This window comes from Eucalyptus grandis, chromosome 3 (assembly GCF_016545825.1).
Source record: "Eucalyptus grandis isolate ANBG69807.140 chromosome 3, ASM1654582v1, whole genome shotgun sequence".
Taxonomy (NCBI): domain Eukaryota; kingdom Viridiplantae; phylum Streptophyta; class Magnoliopsida; order Myrtales; family Myrtaceae; genus Eucalyptus; species Eucalyptus grandis.
In genome coordinates this window covers 25,673,825-25,691,924 of record NC_052614.1, presented here as the reverse complement: position 1 = coordinate 25,691,924, position 18,100 = coordinate 25,673,825, and the positions used below count along the sequence as shown (strand labels likewise).

The window sequence follows — 18,100 nt, the reverse complement described above, 5'->3', positions numbered from 1 at the left end:
AGACACAAATCTATGTATAACTTCCTGAAGAGAACTCAATGTCCCATTCTTTTTGGAGCATAAATGCTGGAAAGCTAAAAGAAATCAAGATAAGTGAAAAATGGTTCTCATAATTTCCAGCTTACAGAAGCTCTGTTAGTAAAATCTCCTGGTTTAAATTGCACACAATTGCATGCATGTACTTATGTGCAATCAATCTTGAGCTTTAGGGGCCGAAAAATCAATCTTGACCTTCGCTCTTTTAATGCCAATGATCTTCCATTATTTTTGCAGTGTTCTACTTCAAAGCAGGGTTGCATGACGTCATCAACATGTCAAATGGTGATAATAATAACTGCCACAGTGCTTCTATGTTCATACACTGACCAACGGACCAGCCAACATTTCCCTTGACAGTGCCTGCGAGTCTTACTCTGTCTACACCTTTGCTAACAGCGATTGTTGCTCTCAAGGCCAAAAATTAGCTGTCACTGTCAGTGAAAATTACACTGCCCCCAACTCCAGTCTAGCTGGATCCCTGTAGCTACCAGCCCCAACCACTGGGACCACTCCATCTCCGCCACCACCTGGAAGTGACACTTCATATCTCCGTGTAACACTGCTAGTCCTGTTCATGAGTTCATTATACATGAAATCATTATTTCTACTAGATATAGATGGACTATTGATAGATCGTGAGATGTTGCTACTCGTCATAAAGTGAATAAACTTGTGAAAATGCTTCTTCTCATTATTCCAGCATGATTCATATAGATAACATTGCTCAAACTTGTAATAGATCATAGAGTTTCTTTGGAATAAATATATGGTTCCGCTCCCATATTCGGATGTTTGGCTCTATTAGAAAAATTAGAATGTGGCAGGAGACAAAAACTTGCATACTGGAAAGTCAAAATAGAGCATCAGTAGAACAAATCCTCAGTAGGAAGCTAAAAAATGGAATGACAAATGAGCAGAAAGTAAATCAATGACAGGGAAAATTGTGAATCTTGTGAGGATGAAACTCAACACAAACAGTCAATCGAGAACTTAAAATGACAATGAAACTATGAACTCACTGCTGCAGCCCTGCAGCATACCAAATTCACACCTGATGATTAGCTTGAAAGAACCCAATGCATTGTGGGGATCCCGAGGGCCGCAAGCCCAGCAGCATGACCGCTCTTCCTTGCCTATGTGATTTTGTACTCTGCCTCCAGAAGCTTCCTTAATAATTGACATGTCAATCATTATATTACTTCGAGCAATCATATGAGAACAGACAAGAGAAAATTACAGTTATCCCAGAACAATAAAAACCCAATTCAGGCAATTAGGAAAAGCAAGCAAATTGACGTCATTCCTAAGTGTGGGATTTCAATCGTCCACCTTAAGAAGCTGAGATGACTATGGTCAAAGGGATTTTCTGAAAGAGCTACTTGTTCTTTAAACAAAACTAACACGTTATAGATGACCTGCGAGCAAGTAGAACAGCCTTCAGATACAAAACATAAAAGGAGATTATTAATCTAAAAGTCTGGTTCCCGATATCATGTTGAGATTGAGCAATCATGGTGGATGCAGATGACAAATTATTTTCTCTGGGGGAAATCTTATGATCTAGTCCTCCAACAAGGGCTGCCAGTTACATTCCTACCATGGTAGAGAGAGATTTCATTCCATCTAAGTAACATGAGTCACTCCGTAATGTATAAAAAATAATCACTCACGGGTGAATCACCAGGATTGCCAGCTTCATTCATGTTTTTATCAAGTCTAAGATTTTGCCTTATTAGGGGACAGGGATTGTCTCAAATATCGAACTATCACCGGAATGTGATCTCATGAAAACCAGACATGACTACTGTTCTATAGAAAAGCTCAAGACAATTCAGATATTGGCTTTAGTAACTTGCATCTCAAAATGTCTAAAGCTTGTGGAGCTCCTAGTCTCCAAGCCCTTAGGGCTCAATTAGTTAGTGCAACAATTGATGAGCATCATGAAATCTCTATACTTTATAGGTATCTCAATCCTGTGATTCCTGGGATGTCTGATAGCTCTCAACAAGCTGTCACTAACGAGTTCCTTAAATCTTCAAATTTCAACACATCAGGGAATTTTGCTAAAGACTTGCATCCTTGAATACACAAACTTTTGCAGGATGAGAATACCTCCAGGCTTTCGATGTCATGTAGCTTTTCATAGTGGTTGATGTTTCAACCTTTTCAAGGTTTTCACGCACGATAGATCTAACAATCTTCCAAGGGAAGTGCAACCATGAATATCCAATATTACCAAAAAAATCCAGCCTGTCAAGGCCACGTTTCAACACGAAACCCTCAAGATTTTGAAGTTCAGCTCTATTTGCAGTCTCAATATCATGAAGATCACGATTATTAGAAAAATTAGAACACAGCAGGAGACAAAAACTTGCATACTCGAAAGTCAAAATAGAGCATCAGCAGAACAAATCCTCATTGGCATAGCGAAAAACCCCACCATCGGAATGACAAATTAGCAGAAGAGTAAATCACGTGGTGACAGGAAAAACGGTGTGAATCTTTGTAGGATCAAACTCAACACATAAACAGCCGATTGATAACTTAAAATGACAATTAAACTATGAACTCACTCTTGCAACCTTGCAGCATATCAAATTCACGCTGATGATTAGCTTGAAAGAACCCGATGAGTTTTGGGAATCCAGAGTGCCACAAGTCCAGCAGCATGACCACTCTCCTTCACCTATGTGTTTTTGTACTTTGCCTCCAGAAGCTTCCTTAATAATCCACATGTCAATCACCAAATTACCTTGAGCAATCATATGAGAACAAACAAAAGAAAATTAAGTCACAATATTGTAGAACAAAAAAACCAATTCAAGCAATCATGAAAAGCAAGCAAATTCACGTCATTCCTAAGTGTGGGATTTCAGTCTCCACCTTAAGAAACTGAGATGACTAGGTCAAAGGGATTTTCTTAAAGATCTGCTTGTTCTTTCAACATTCTGTAATTTCAACCGTATTAATATCACATATAAGCCAGTGTGCCTGCCATCATAAGTATCAACAGAAGATAAAAGTTTAGCTCGCCATGTAAACAAAACAAGTTATAGATGACCTGCGATTATAGTGGATAATAAATGACCAATTATTTTCTCAAAAGGCACTCTTATGATCTAGTCCTCCAACAAGGGCTGACAGTTACATTCCTTTCATGATCAAGAGAAAGATTTCATTCCAACTAAAAACACAAATCACTCAGTAATGTACAAAAAATAATCACTCACAGATGGTTCACCAGGACTGCCAGCTTCATTCATGATTTTGTCATCTAAGATTTTGCCTTATTAGAGGACAGGGGTCATCTCAAATATCAAACTATCACTAGAATGTGATCTCATGAATACCTGACATAACAATTGCTCTCATATTCCATATGAGGAAAGCTCAAGACAATTCACATATTGGCTTGCATCTAAAAATGTCTAAAGCTTCTGGAGCTCCTAGTCTCCAAGCCCTCCGGGCTCAATTAGTTTGTCGCAGTCTCGTGCGACAATTGACTAGCATCATGAAATCTATATACTTTATAGGTATCTCAATCCTTTGAGCCCTGAGATGTCAGATGGTTCCCAACAAGCTGTCACTATCAAGTTCCTTAAATCTTCAAATTTCCAAGCATCTAGGAACTCTAACAACTTGCATCCTTGAATACACAAACTTTTGCAGGATGAGAATACCTCTAGGCTTTGAATATCATCTTGCTCTTCACAGTGGTTGATGTTCAGTATTATCAGGGTTTTCAAGCATGATAGATCCAATAATCTTCCAAGGTAAGTGCAACCACAAATATCTAATATTACCAAAAAAAAAAAAAATACAGTCCGTCAAGGCCACATTTCAACCAGACTCTTACAGTTTGCAACATGAAATCTCCCAAATTCTTCAAACTAGAAGGTTATCTTTCAATGGACGTGCAATTAGAGATATCCAATCTTACAAATAATCGACCTCTCAAGGCCATGAATTTCAACTAGATTCCCGCAATCTGCAGCATAGAATGCTTTAGACATTTTGAACTTGAAAGGTCTATTTATCTTTCAATGGATTGAAATGTCTGGTCATCTTTTAATTGGACATGCATTTAAAGACATAAAACCTTTTCAAAGATTCTAATTAATCAATCAAGGCCTCAAACTTCAGCTAGATTCTTGCAGTTTGCAGTGTGCAATTCGAAGTCTTTAAACTGGAGAAGTCTAGAAATCTTTTAAAGAAGTGCACCCAGAGAGATTCGATCTTGCCAATAAATACAACCTGTAAAGACCATGAATTTCAACTAGATTTCGGCAATTTGCAGCATGGAATATTTCAATGGACGTGCATCCAGAGAGAGATAGAATGTTTCCAGATATTCTAAATGGGTCAAAGCCTCAAACTCCAACTATATTCACACAATTGGCAGCATCTGATTCTCTTCGATTCTTTTTAAACTTGAAAGGACAATTGATTGAATGGACATGGAACCAGAGATATTCAAATTTACCAGACTCTTGCGATTGGCAACACATGATAGCCCCAGATGTTTCGAACTCGAAAGGTCCTGCAAATCTCGACTAGATTCTTGCGACTCACAGCAATTTGTTTCCTGCAGAATCTTCAAAGTTGAAGGATCCACTGACCCTTTGCCTCTGGAGAACCTGGGAACGCCTAATCAATGTTTTGTCTTAACTAATGCCAAAACTTCGTGCGTCTGGTAGCTGCCAGCCCCAACCACTGGGACCACTCCATCTCCACCACCACCTGGAAGTGACGCTTCATATCTTTGTGTAACACTGCTAGTCCTATTCATGAGTTCATTACACATGAAATCATTATTTCTACTAGATGTAGGTGGACTATTGATAGATCGTGACATATTGCTACCCGTCATAAAGTGAATAAACTTGTGAAAATGCTTCTTCTCATAATTCCAGCATGATTCGTATAGATAACATTGCTCAAACTTGTAATAGATCATAAGTTTCTTTGGAATAAACAGATGGTTCGGCTCTATTTACTGTTCTAGTATCATGAAAACCAAGATTATTAGAAAAATTAGAACGTGGCAGAAGACAAAAACTTGCATGCTGGAAAGTCGAAATAGAGTATCAGTAGAACAATTCCTCATTGGCATAGCTAAAAAGTCCCACCATTGGAATGACAAAGAGCAGAAGTGCAAATCACATAGTGACAGGAAGAATGGTGCGAATCTTGTTAGGATCAAACTCAACACAAGCAGTCAATCAAGAACTTGAAATGACTATGAAACTATGAACACACTCTTGCAGCCCTGCAGCATATCAAATTCACACCTGATGATTAGCCTGAAAGAACCTGACGAATTTAGGGGATCCAAAGCGCCACAAGTCCAGCAGCATGACCACTCTCCTTTGCCTATGTGTTTTCGTACTTTGCCTCCAGAAGCTTCCTTAATAATCGACACGTCAATCATTAAATTACTTCGATCAATCATATGAGAAGAGACAAAAGATAAAATTACAGTTGCTAGATCCCAGAACAATAAAAATCCCAATCCAATAAATCAGGAAAAGTAAACAAATTCAGCTTGTTCAAGCATAGGTTTCTGCCATCATTTTCGTCAAAACCTCCGCACGACCACTGTAAACCACCACCTCCATTAGTCAATACTACCAATGCACTCCGGCTTCAACCACCAACAGTGCCATCACATGCACACGGCACTGTACATAGGCTTACACCACCAGGCGGACCACGCCTTCAAAGGCAAGTTTATCATAACATAGAAGCTCCCTCGGAGAAGAATCCCCAACCACGAGCCAGAGAACGAAACTGGAACGGCACAGCCACCGAACTAATTTTAAAAATTACCACGCCAAACACGACCCAGCGCAAGACAAAACCCGCCTCCCGCCGCCGCTCGAGAGCCGTCTCATTACATCTAAATCCTTCCACTAGACGGATGACGACGACAACTACTACCCCAACAACACGCGAGAGCGTACACAAGAGAGAAAGCAAATACGAACCGAAACACTCAATCAAGAAGAGACTAAAGCTAAGTGGGAGCGGCCTACCTTCAGCTAGAGTTTTTACAAGCTCAGAGAGAGAGAGAGAGAGAGAGGGGGTCTCCTTCTTCGCTTGATTTTGCAATGGTCGGGTTCGTTGCCTCATCAAAGAGAGGGTCTCCTTCTTCGCTTGATTTTGCAATGGTCGTGTTCGGTCGCCGAAATTTATACGGCCAAGAGAGAGAGAGAGAGAGAGAGGGTCTCCTTCTTCGCTTGATGTTGCGACTGCTGGAGTGATTGCGCTCGTTGCCTCATCAGAGAGAGAGTCTCCTTCTTCGCTTAATGTTGCGACTGGATGGAGTGCCTGAGCTCGTTGTAAGGAGCCAATCATCAAGCCGCCATTTGGTGTCTTTTCTTACCCTGATGGCGGGATAGTCGCGATCGCGAATCAACAGGGGTCTCTCCAGAGCTGTTAAGCTAAAGAACGGTTCCGGTACTTCTTGAAGGTTTTTGCAATTCCGAACGTTCAGAAGCCGGAGAGAAGAGAGCTTCGAAATACCTTCTGGCAAGCCCCGAATGCCCGACCCTTCTAAATGAAGCTCATTTAGCGAAACCAGCTCGCCTATGCTACTAGGCAGTCCTTCCAGACGTCCGTACGATGCCTTCAACCGGTAGAGTTTCGCCAGCTTTCCAATGGCACTAGGCAATTCTGTCACGGGAGTTGTTTTAATGTTTAATTCCCTCAAATTTTGCAAATTTCCAAGACTCTCTGGTAATTTTGTAATCTGTGTCCGTGATAAATCTAGCTCAACCAACGACTGCAAATTCCCAATACTTTCTGGTAATTCTGTCACGGCAATTGATTCAATGTTTAATTCCCTCAAATTTTGCAAATTCCCAATACTCTCTGGTAATTTTGTAATCCGTGTCCGTGATAAATCTAGCTCAACCAACGACTGCAAATTCCCAATACTTTCTGGTAATTCTGTCATGGGAGTTGTTTTAATGTTTAATTCCCTCAAATTTTGCAAATTCCCAATACTCTCTGGTAATTTTGTAATCCGTGTCCGTGATAAATCTAGCTCAACCAATGATTGCAACTTTCCAATCGAGTCGGGGATCTCTCTCAACGGAGAGTTATTTATGTAAAATACAGATAGAGATGCTAGATTGCCTATGGAGTTAGGTATGTGATATAATAATTGACAGCCAACAATAATAAGAGTCTCTAGTGCCTCCATAGAACCAATGAATTCGGGTAATTCTTTAATAGATGTGTTAGATAAGTATAGCTTAGTTAATGACTTAAAGGAACCAATGGATTTAAGAAGCTGAGCAGGTTTATCGTAACATAGAAGCTCCCTCGATTCTTCCATTCTCCCTACTCTTGCTGGTAGCTTCTCTAGTTTAGAACAATAAGGAAGATTCAAATGGACAAGGGTCTCGATATAGCATATAGAATGATGAATTTCTTTTAGATTGAAACACATTTTAAGATTCAAAATCTCCAAGCTTTTGAAAGCAGACAAGTCGGGAGTTCTTCTCAAATTGCAACAATTTGAGAGGTTGAGAACTTTCAACTCGGTGGCCATCTGAAATAAATAAAGGAAACTTCAGTGAAAGTGGACAATAGCAATGTGTGATTTTCCACTATTCTTTATAAAAAAAAAAAAGAATCTTTAAAATTCCTAAAAAAATACCCATACTCCACTACTCTTTCATAGTTGTCTTATTTAATTTAAAATGTTTTTTTTTCAACGGTGCCAAGGTATACAACCATATTGATTTTTTTAAAGCATATCCATCGCAAAAAGAATGTTTGGGATGCACAAGTGCCAACCATGTTTATTTTCAAATAAAATTTCAAAAAGAAAATATATTCAGTTTTTAAGAGCTGTGGTGATGCCGTTGATTAGACGTGTGCAAATTTTATTATCAAAGAGACACTCCAATAGTAAGAAATGTATAGTTTAATTATGAAAAACAATTTCTTGAAGTGACTTCAATTTTTATTTTTTTTAAGGATGTTGTATTCCAAAAAAATTTAATGCCATCAGAAGGATGTTTTATTCCTATCATAATATTATAATTTATATTTGCATCATATAGTGACTTCCATAATCAACAATTATAATGAATAAATATTTCATGCAACAAGTCAGAGCAAATAGATTATATCCATTACTCTGAGATTAAAATGAATTTAGAGTTTTAGTATTTATGTACAACACAAGTCACTATGTGGGAGTGTTTTTTTTCCCTCCATGAAAGAAGATTGATAGAGAGATATAACAAGAATCGCTCAAAAGACAACATGGGGAGAAATTAGCTTGAAGCCATAAACCGGCTAGATTAACGAAAATCAAAATAGGCAAAAATATGTAATTATATTTTAAATCAATTTTAATTAATATAATTATTTTATTTTTTTGGTATTTTCTATAGTTACACATGACGGGTTGTTGAGTTTTATCAATTAAAGATATTAAGGAGCGGAGGCTTCGAAATACTTAGGAGCCTATAAATTCCTCTTATATTTAGACGAAAATCCTAAATCCGAGGAATGATATCAAACCTTTCTAGGAGAAGCTGGTGCGATTGGACCTCTATTGTTAAAAAATGTTATTATTCACAAGAGATATATCTTATCAATGTTTTACCTTGAGTGGACCCCATCCTCCCCAATCCTCTGAAATGTTACTCGATGATAGGTCAAGCATGGCTAATTTCTTCGGATGAAAGTTGACTACTTCAAAATCCAAGGTACAACCCCTCCATTGAAGCCATCTTAATTGAGCAAGTGAGTTTTGGAAATCTCCAGTGAATTTTATATCCTTCACTAGAAGGAACCTCAAGTTGGTGAGTTTGTCAAATTGTTCACCTCGATAGCTTTTCTGGTTACAGCTTCTCCAGCCATAATCGCCTTCATGCCTAATCCGGTCAAAGCTTAGCGGGCTATAATGGCCAAGAAGAAGGGCCTCAATCTCACAAGTGCCCTACAATTACAAAACATTATGGACCATAAGTTTTAATTGATGAAATGATCTATGTATAAAAACAGATGGACTAACTTCAATTTGATATCATATTGTTATGGTGTTGACTTCTTATTTTCAACTTGGTGAAATGACAAGTTGTCATTGCATATGATTTATCTAATTCATGTAAAAATGGGAAGCTCAAGAAGGTGCTTTGGAACTTTTCCTCTCCCAGTTATGCTTTTCGAAAATTTACACCTTTTGAATTACCAAAAATTGCATCCTTTCAAAATTATAATAAAAGGCATCTATTTATTTACAAACTACTTCAAATATATCTGTCAAAATTTATGCCCCTTATATGTGAAACACACAACCCTAACTTGTATCATTCATATGCAAAACACATGACCCTTACAGTCCAAGTACATCTATCAAACTTGTCATCAAAACATGTATCAAAATTAGATATTCTAAATTGTAGAATCCCCCTATTATTCTGGTGTGCCTTGTTTACAATTCTCAATATAGCAAAATGAAAATGAGAATGTCACCTCAAAATGTACGCATGCGTTTTTTATTCCTTTCTTATCTTCTCATGTGTTTCTTATAATGAGCATTTTTAATTATACATGGAAAAAAGATCGATTATATATCAAACGTTATGTAGATAATCTTTACTCCTCTTATTATTAGTACATATGTTTGATGCAACATTTTCATTATGTTGTTAATTTTGCCACAGTGAAATAGCAATAAGTAATGAGATCTTGCATCAAGAATGATCGAACATGAAGATTTATTAAACTGCATACTTAGAGAACTCAAGTCTTTTACATTTTTCTTTCATTGTAACCAAATATTTAAGGAACTCCAATTTATTTTGTCTTAGGTGATGAATTGCTCAGTGAGCACAAATCATGAGTTGTAAGATGGATTTGTTTGATGGCTTGAATATTTCCTTCAAACTTTTATTCTTTTGGATGAGATGCTCCTTATTTAGAAATTTCTTGTATATTATCGTATTTTCATCAATAACTTCACAGATACCCCTTTTTTTTTTTTCCAGTTCTAAGCAATTTCTATTTAGTTCATTACGTTTTCATTTGTACGAAAATATGCTCGTTGAATATTGCGGTAGCACAGTTTTTACTAATCTCGTTACTTAATTATATTGTGCATTCTCAATGTTCATATTCAGTGTTTTTCAATCAAAGATTTGCACATGCTCGTTTGATGTTTGCACAAATCATCCATATGTTGTAATTGCTTTTAGTTGCATACCTTATTAACTTTCATCTTAATAATGAAATTAATCACGACACAAAATTTAAAACCATAATTATTTTTGGGATAAGTGCATTTAAAATTCTAAAACTTGTCATAAAAGTGTGATTTAGTCCAATTAAGTCCTAAAACTTGTCAAATTGGTTTAATCAAGTCCTTTCTTTGAATGCATTTTTTCAAAATTTTAAGACTCGATTACACTTTTGTGACAAGTTTCAAGACTTGATTGCTCTTTCCAGATAAATTTAGGACTTGATTACACTTTTTGAAAGTTTAAAGTTTTAGGATTCGAATCCATTTTTATGATAAGTTTTAGGACTTAGTTGCACTTTTTTAAATTTCAAGTCTCAATTGCACTTTCATGACAGTTTTTAGGACTTTCATTGTACTTATCTCATTATATATATCACAACTATTGGAATGGCCATTGCTTTGACTTGACCCACTTTTTATGGATATTATGCATATTAATCTCAATTATAAGATTGGATATATCACTTTTCCAATATTCCTTCATGAAATTTATCCTACAATAGTAACCTTCACATTTAGATCTAATAAGAAAAGAAAAATATTCGACTTAGTTTTACTTGAGTAATAAGAGCTATTTCTAACTGTGCATCTAATCATATTTGAATGTAAGGATGTTATTAATTTTTATTATGTGAATATATGGTTCTAAAACTTAAGTAATGATAATTTTTTTTTTTTTGAAAAATATAGAGTTGCCATTATTTCTTATCCTAAATATGATGATTGAATTAAAGAGAGTACACGCCCACACACACACATATTATGTTAACATCACTACTCTGTAAGCATGTGAATTTGTTTTTAGTTCTGTAACTAAATGTCGTTCATTTATAAATTTCTAACAAAATTGTAAATGTAAGGTTATTTTAATGCTAAAATGTAACCTTTAACGATTCTCTATATAAAAAGTCATATATATTGTTAAAATAGTTAAACCTAGTTTAATCAAATATAATGTGAAAATTGTTTAGTTTTGATAGTTCTTCCACATTAGAAAGTTCATAATTATATTACTGAAGATCTATGTTTAGTAATATATGTTTTGTTGAGAATATATGGTTCTCAACTTACATTTTAAAAACTGTCAAAAACCATATCATTGCAAATACATATTTTTATATGTATAATATAATGTTTTAAATAAATCTATAATTTCACCACTAAAAAATCTTGTGACCTAGGAATTAATTTTCAGATATACTTTTATATACATAGATACTGTAATCACTATTCTTCCATATTTTTTTTTTATTATGAATGGTTTTGGTTAATAATCATTATTCTTTTTAATGTTTATTGTTAATGTTTTATCTACTCCATCAAAATAGTACATCTCTTTATAAGGCTTTTATCCATATTCTCATAAATGAACACCTCCATTCAAAATAATCCATTTAAATATGCATCACTTTTTATATGATACGTTAAACTCCATTTTTTATACAGTTCATTTGTTATTCTACGTAGGATTCTCTTCTTTCTCGAATTCAAGGTAGAAGAATTCCATCAATTAGTGTCATTTACTTACTATTGGATGAAAAGATATTTCTCTTAGAAATATGGCTTGAATATTTAGTACATCATTCACATGTTAGTAAATAGTGCCTCTCTAGGAAGTAATATGTCCGGACCGGAATTTCTCTTTGCATTTTGAGTGGTATAGTTTCTAGATGACTTTTTTTCATGGTACATACCTAATGTTTGGTCCCTTTCTTTCTTTGCTCTTACTGATATTAGTTAACGTTTATTCACTACCTTTATGTTTGCATTAATAGACACCTCGTTTTGAAAACATAAGTTTGAATAGACATATTCCTTCATATCACACAAGTTGTTCATGAAACAAAACCAGGTAATAACTATTATGCAACTTAAACCAATCGACATACAGCTACTACAGCTTTATTACATTATAACATAATAGCGATTATATTGCAGCCTTATCATACAAGTTGTTAGTGTAAGTTGTTTACTACCTCTCTAATTTGCAGATTCATGAATTTGAGAAGAATAGGGAAGATTGAGATCTTAAGACTAGAGTGCACAACAGAAGTTAAAAGTATTTTGAGTGTTAGAAAACCATTAAAATATTTTTTCTTCTAATGTCTTATTTTAATCCGTAGTCCTCAACAAAATAACATAGCATATATATTTCGTAGCAATGGGAACAATTTGTGGAATTTATCTTTTATTATGTGCAACAAGGTCATATTTATTAAATAAATAATATCAAAAGCATACTTGTCAAATTACAGATCAATATCATATTGGACTCATATTTAAAAAATAAACAATATTAGAAGATCAATAAAAAAGATATCCATCATCACAAAAATTTTATATTACTTGCTTTAGAAATAAATTATATAATCAAAGTCTCCGTAAGAAGAGAAAATAGTACATGTTTAGAAGAATTTTGTACATGGATGCATATATTTCAACAATAAGTATGATGCAATGTAGCGATGAATGTTATGATTGAGAACATGTATAGATACCCCTTGCGACTAAGAAATACCATCATTACAAAATAATTCTTTAACACGCTTTACAAATAAATGAATGTAATAAAAAAATTTACCATAGAAGGAAAAAGAACATATGTTTAGATGGATCTTTTACATGATTACATATATTTCTACAATAAGTATAACAAAATGCATAAAAGTTATGGTTATTATGATTAAAAAGTTCTATGGATACTCGTTATGAGTGTATATTCTTGTATTTCATAAGCAGATTATATTAACAATCGATAAAAAAAATTACGTAACATGATAGCTCATTTTAACAAATAAATAATATAAATGTACTAAATTTGTTCCATCAAATGCTCATTATGAGTTGAAGGACGATGAAATATCTAATATAACGTGGTAGCTAATACTAGAGAAATAAAAAAATCAACAAAAAAGATATATAACATGATAGCCCATATTTAACAAATGATGATATAAAGATTAAATAAATCTTTGCTAAATACAATGCTCAGTAACAGTTGAACCGTGCAGTAATAATTATTATAACATGAGAGCCCAGATTTGACAAATAAACGTTATCGAAGCCCATATTTGACAAATAAATGTTATCGGGGATTAATAGAAAATAATCCAAAGTTATAAAAAAAAAAAAATTAAAAAGTATTAGCAAATTCACGGAAGAAAATTATCCAATATTATGAAAAGTCTATAGAACAAAAATAATATATGTTTAGAAGATTATATTACATGGTTGCACATATATCACATACAATACGAAAGCAACAATAGCAAATTGATAGAGTTAACTAAAGGTTGACAACGAAGGATTAGATTGCACCAATTGTGAAAGGTAAAAGACTACCGAAAAAAAAAAAGAATTAGACAGAGGGCCAAATCGCACAAACAATAACATTTAATAAATTTGTACTTAACCCAACTTGAAAAAAAAAAAAAAAAGTGAGCTAATCATTGCAAATGAATGGAGGTCTCATTGATCATAGTAAGCAACACATAAGAAGTCAATGAAGAAGAAGAAATTATAAGAAAGATCCAAACTTAAAAAATGTGGAAAAAGCATGGCCCAACAACTTATAGATGTCCCTTACCAAAAAAAAAAAAAAAAACTTATAGATGTCATGTTTTCTCGGAAAGTGCTCTATCAAACATTACAGTTTTGCAATTTTATTGTGCATTGATGTTTTGAAAGGAGAGTGTCCTCGACAAAATTTTATGAGGTATGTGTGTGTGTGTGTATATATATATATCTTTTTTTTTCATTTTGACAAAAAAATAAAAGAGATGAAAGAAAAGATATATATCCTATATCAACTGCCAAGAAACTGCTGCTCAATTATGTCCTAAAATAAGGCAACAAAAACAATTAACCGGCAAGCTCTTTTGCTACTAGCTACCCCAAATTTGGCATATTAATTTTCATCTCAAAAAAGAAAGAGAAGATGGACTCAACATTCACTAAATATAAGACAAATAGAGGAAACTCTTACCTTGTTGCTCTCAAGTACATTTTTGGTTTCCTCATCAATCCATAACCGACTACGTTCTCCAGGCTCCTTTCGATTTTCTAAACGAACAATTTCCCTTCCAAGATCTCTCAGTTGATCATGCATCATTAGCTCGCCATATTCGCCAATTTTAATTAGGGACATAAGACTTAATACTTCAATCCCTTTCCCTGGGTAAAAACCACAGGCATCCCACATATAAGTCGGATTTTGTTTAGAAATTCCAATGAAAAAACATGCTATATCCAAAAAAATCTGTTGCTCTTCATAATCTAATGCGTCGTAACTTATCTTCAACCTCTCTTGCACTTCCTTAGCAGGAATTTTCTTCAATTTCTCTGATGTATCTTTCCATGTTGCCTTTGTCTTTCCACATAAGCATGAGCCTATAACTTCAAGTGCTAAAGGAAGACCCCCAGTAATAGATACAATATCATGAGAGATATGCTTATAATCACTCGAAGGAAAATCATTTCGAAATGCATGTCTACTAAATAAAATCAACGATTGATTCGGAGGCAACTGTTCAAGTTCATATAAGTGGCTAGCCCTAACCTTGTCAAGAATACTCTTGTTTCTAGTTGTGATAATGACTATACTTCCCACTTTAAACCAACTACCGTCTCCGACCAAAGCATCCAAGTGAGTAGTATCATCCATATCATCAAGAAGAGCGAGGACTTTCTTACTTTTACATCGAGATTTGAGTACACGGATTCCATCATCGACATTAGACACCTCCGATCCTCTTATCACATTAGAAATGAGCTCATTTTGTAGGCATACAATACCATTGCGTTGAGATCTTTCTCGAATATCAGCCACAAAGCTACGATTCTCAAAATTGCTAAACAGCTTGTTGTATAACACCTTTGCAAGAGTTGTCTTACCGATACCGCCCATTCCATGAATTCCAATGATCCATGTACCATTGAAATTAGCATCTATCTTGCTCATGATTTGTTCCACACTATCATCGGTTCCCACCAACTGTTCGGGAACACTTAAGTCGAAAAGTCTTTTTAACTCACCCATAACTCTTATGCCGACCATTTTCACTAATGTTGCTTCATACCTATCAAATAATAATACAAAATTTCAATATATGATAGCAATGTTTATATGCTTTTTTCAAGTAAGATATTTATGAGAAACTTAACAATGTTTTGGTAGAGAATAACGTACCCATCATCTATTTTCTCCGATTCCCATCCTTTTAAGGAACTGACTTCATTGAGCGCTTCTTCCCATTCCTTCACAACCTCTTGACCCAAATTCTTTTTATGTGCATTGATGGCATCTCCAAATTTCCCCTTGGGATCTCGCACTTGTGAGGGTTTCACTTTGTAAAATATGGGCAACACTACTTGCTCTCCACTTTTCCTGCACTTCAACATCTGAGCCAGCTCTTGAAGGCACCATTTGCTGGAAGCGTAATCCTCAGATATAATCGGGATCGAAATCTTAGACTGTGTGATACTGCGGAGAAGCTCCGTACCAATCTCGTCACCAACTCGGAGCTCATCGTTGTCTCTATACGCGCGAATTCCTGCATCAACAAGGCTAGTATAGAGGTGACCGGTGAAGCCTTTGCGAGTGTCTTCCCCTCTAAAGCTCAAGAACACTTCGTATTCACTTTCTTCTTCCAGCCTTTTGGTTCCACCATTATCACCTACATGTGGAGAGGTCGACGACGAAGACGCTCTGTATGGCAGATCTTCTGAATGAGGAGGCTCTTTTCTGATCATCTTGAGATAGATGGAGCGGAGCCTCAAAAGAAGAGGAGTATGGAATCCTAGATCTAGGAATTGCAGAAATGTCTCTCAGAACTCAATTGAGAGCTACATTCAAACAAAAACAAAAGCTCTCATACAAGTCATCAAAAGAAAATGGAAATAAAAACAAGAAAGAGAGAAGAGGAGAAGAGCAAGTAGTCACCGATTACCTGAGGAGTGCTTAAACAACACAATCCACACCCTGCTGTGATCTCCACCGATTCTCACCTTCGACGTTGGATTACCCACACGCAACCGTCTTTTATATGCGTGCTTGAATGATGCTGAACGGTCCAGGACTCTTTATGCTAATTGAACGGCTGCGATGCATGCTGCAGGGAAAGGAGAATTATTGCAGGCGTAATTTCCGTAGCACCGCGCAGAAGGTGCGTGGAATGAGGGACGCGGATACGCTCACATGCAATGCTCTCCAGCGAGGCTTGACTTTGACTTGCTTTTTCTATTAACAATAAAAGTAGAAAAGAAAACTGACGAGCAACAGTCACATGCTCGCTGTGCCAAATTACATGAACCAATGACGAAAACATATGAATCCTCGGATTAAATCAGATTTTTGTTGAAAACAGATCTTTGTATAACTCTTTTTATTCAAATAAGGAAAGTTTATTATTTTCAATCATCAATCTACTTTTCATTAAGGAGATTACTATAAAATGATAAATTAGTGAATAAATCTCTCCCAAAATAACTTGGTCAAATTAAATGTCTTCATACCGCGTCTGAAAATTGTGCAGCTTCAACCCTCTTTATTGTGCGTGCTTGACCGAGTTCTGGCCATCCAACGGTCCAAGACTCTCTATGCTAATTGAACGTCTGCGATGCATGCCGTAAGGAAAGGACAATTATTGCAGGCCTAATTTCCGTAGCACCGCGTGGAAAGAGCGACACGGATACGCTCACACGCAATGCTCTCCAGCAAGGCTTGACTTTGACTTGCTTTTACTATTAACAATAAGAGTAGAAAAGAAAACTGACGAGCAACAGTCACATGCTCCCGGTGTCAAATTATATGAGCCAATGACGAAAACATATGAATCGTCGGATTAAATTAGATTTTTGTTGAAAACAAATGTTTGTTTGACTCTTTTTATTCAAATAAGGAAATTTTATTATTTTCAATCAGCAATATGCTTTTCATTAAGGAGATTGCTCTAAAATGATACATCACTAGATAAATCTCTCCCAAAATAATTTTGTCAAATTAAATTTCTCCATGCCATGTCATGCATCTAAAAATTGCGCAGCCATCACCCCTCACCCAAGGCACTTTTATTCCTCTCCTTATATTAATAATTTTTTTATGTTTTACATAAAGTTTATCCTTTTAGAGTCACATTTAGAAATTATTGGTCAATAAATTCTCCATAATCGAATATTTATTTAGTCATCCGTTTTTATATTCTTTTTTCATTTTTTGCTTTTTTTCTATGGTCAGGTGGAAACAAATGCTATTGATTTGTTTTAGCAATGTCTAGAGAAAGAGAAGGTGGCAATTTTAGTAGGAAAATGTTAACAAGAGTATTTTACACTCTTTTTATCATCTAGTCATTTTGAAAATGATAAGTTACTTTATTTATTCAATTTAATTTCTTCACGAACAAGTTGCATAATATGTGTGTGTAAATAGAGAAATATATTCATACATGTATCACAGCTTAACAAATATTGGACCATCACCATGAGAAACCTTTTCAATTAGTGAAATTTTTCAATGTCTTTCTTGGAGAGTTCCTCCAATCCCTTTATTAAAGTAAATGCCATGCCACTTTTATAGTAAACCGTTAGATTGACATTGATAAAATTGTTGCGTTTAAAGTCATTGGATCATAGCAAAGTCCAAAAGACGAAGAAAACTTTTATGGTACACCTATTGTTATGTCACAACATTACAACACATAGGGTAGTTAAGTACAAGAACATCATAATAGCATATTCAATAACGTTATCGTAATCAAGTGCAAAGTGGTGTGAAGCAAAAGTGTGCAACTGAAGATTTTC

The 18,100-nt window shown here is 35.2% G+C and overlaps 2 protein-coding genes across 4 annotated transcripts in view; both read right to left on the bottom strand.

The window, feature by feature from the left end:
- The window catches only part of LOC104437001, an 87,967-nt gene continuing 69,867 nt past the window's right edge, over nt 1–18,100 (bottom strand). Inside the window, exons 2-7 of one of the 3 annotated variants that reach the window (XM_039308899.1) lie at nt 5,331–5,442; nt 4,523–4,820; nt 3,720–3,832; nt 2,613–2,759; nt 1,080–1,206; nt 1–607 (exon numbers count right to left, since the gene is read on the bottom strand). In XM_039308899.1, coding sequence (XP_039164833.1) covers nt 474–607; nt 1,080–1,206; nt 2,613–2,759; nt 3,720–3,832; nt 4,523–4,547 — 546 coding nt within the window. In that variant the 5' untranslated portion in view covers nt 4,548–4,820; nt 5,331–5,442 and the 3' untranslated portion in view covers nt 1–473. The other 2 variants (XR_005549537.1, XM_039308901.1) reach the window with 2 other exon arrangements.
- Nucleotides 5,425–16,380, bottom strand: LOC108958475 (disease resistance protein RUN1-like). Its single transcript, XM_039308898.1, has 6 exons — nt 16,252–16,380; nt 15,492–16,107; nt 14,289–15,381; nt 8,666–9,001; nt 6,075–7,597; nt 5,425–5,446 (listed from the first exon to the last, which is right to left on the bottom strand). Exons 2-5 carry the CDS (start codon nt 16,052–16,054, stop codon nt 6,320–6,322), a joined length of 3,270 nt encoding a protein of 1,089 aa, XP_039164832.1. The 5' UTR covers nt 16,055–16,107; nt 16,252–16,380; the 3' UTR covers nt 5,425–5,446; nt 6,075–6,319.

Coding starts and splice junctions, on each gene's coding strand:
- LOC108958475 (XM_039308898.1), bottom strand. CDS start 16,054: ATGATCAGAAAAGAGCCTCCTCATTCAGAAGATCTGCCATACAGAGCG. Junction 15,382..15,491: donor TCGGAGAAAATAGATGATGG/GTACGTTATTCT, acceptor ATTATTTGATAG/GTATGAAGCAACATTAGTGA. Junction 7,598..8,665: donor GAGGATGGGGTCCACTCAAG/GTAAAACATTGA, acceptor TATTTATTTCAG/ATGGCCACCGAGTTGAAAGT.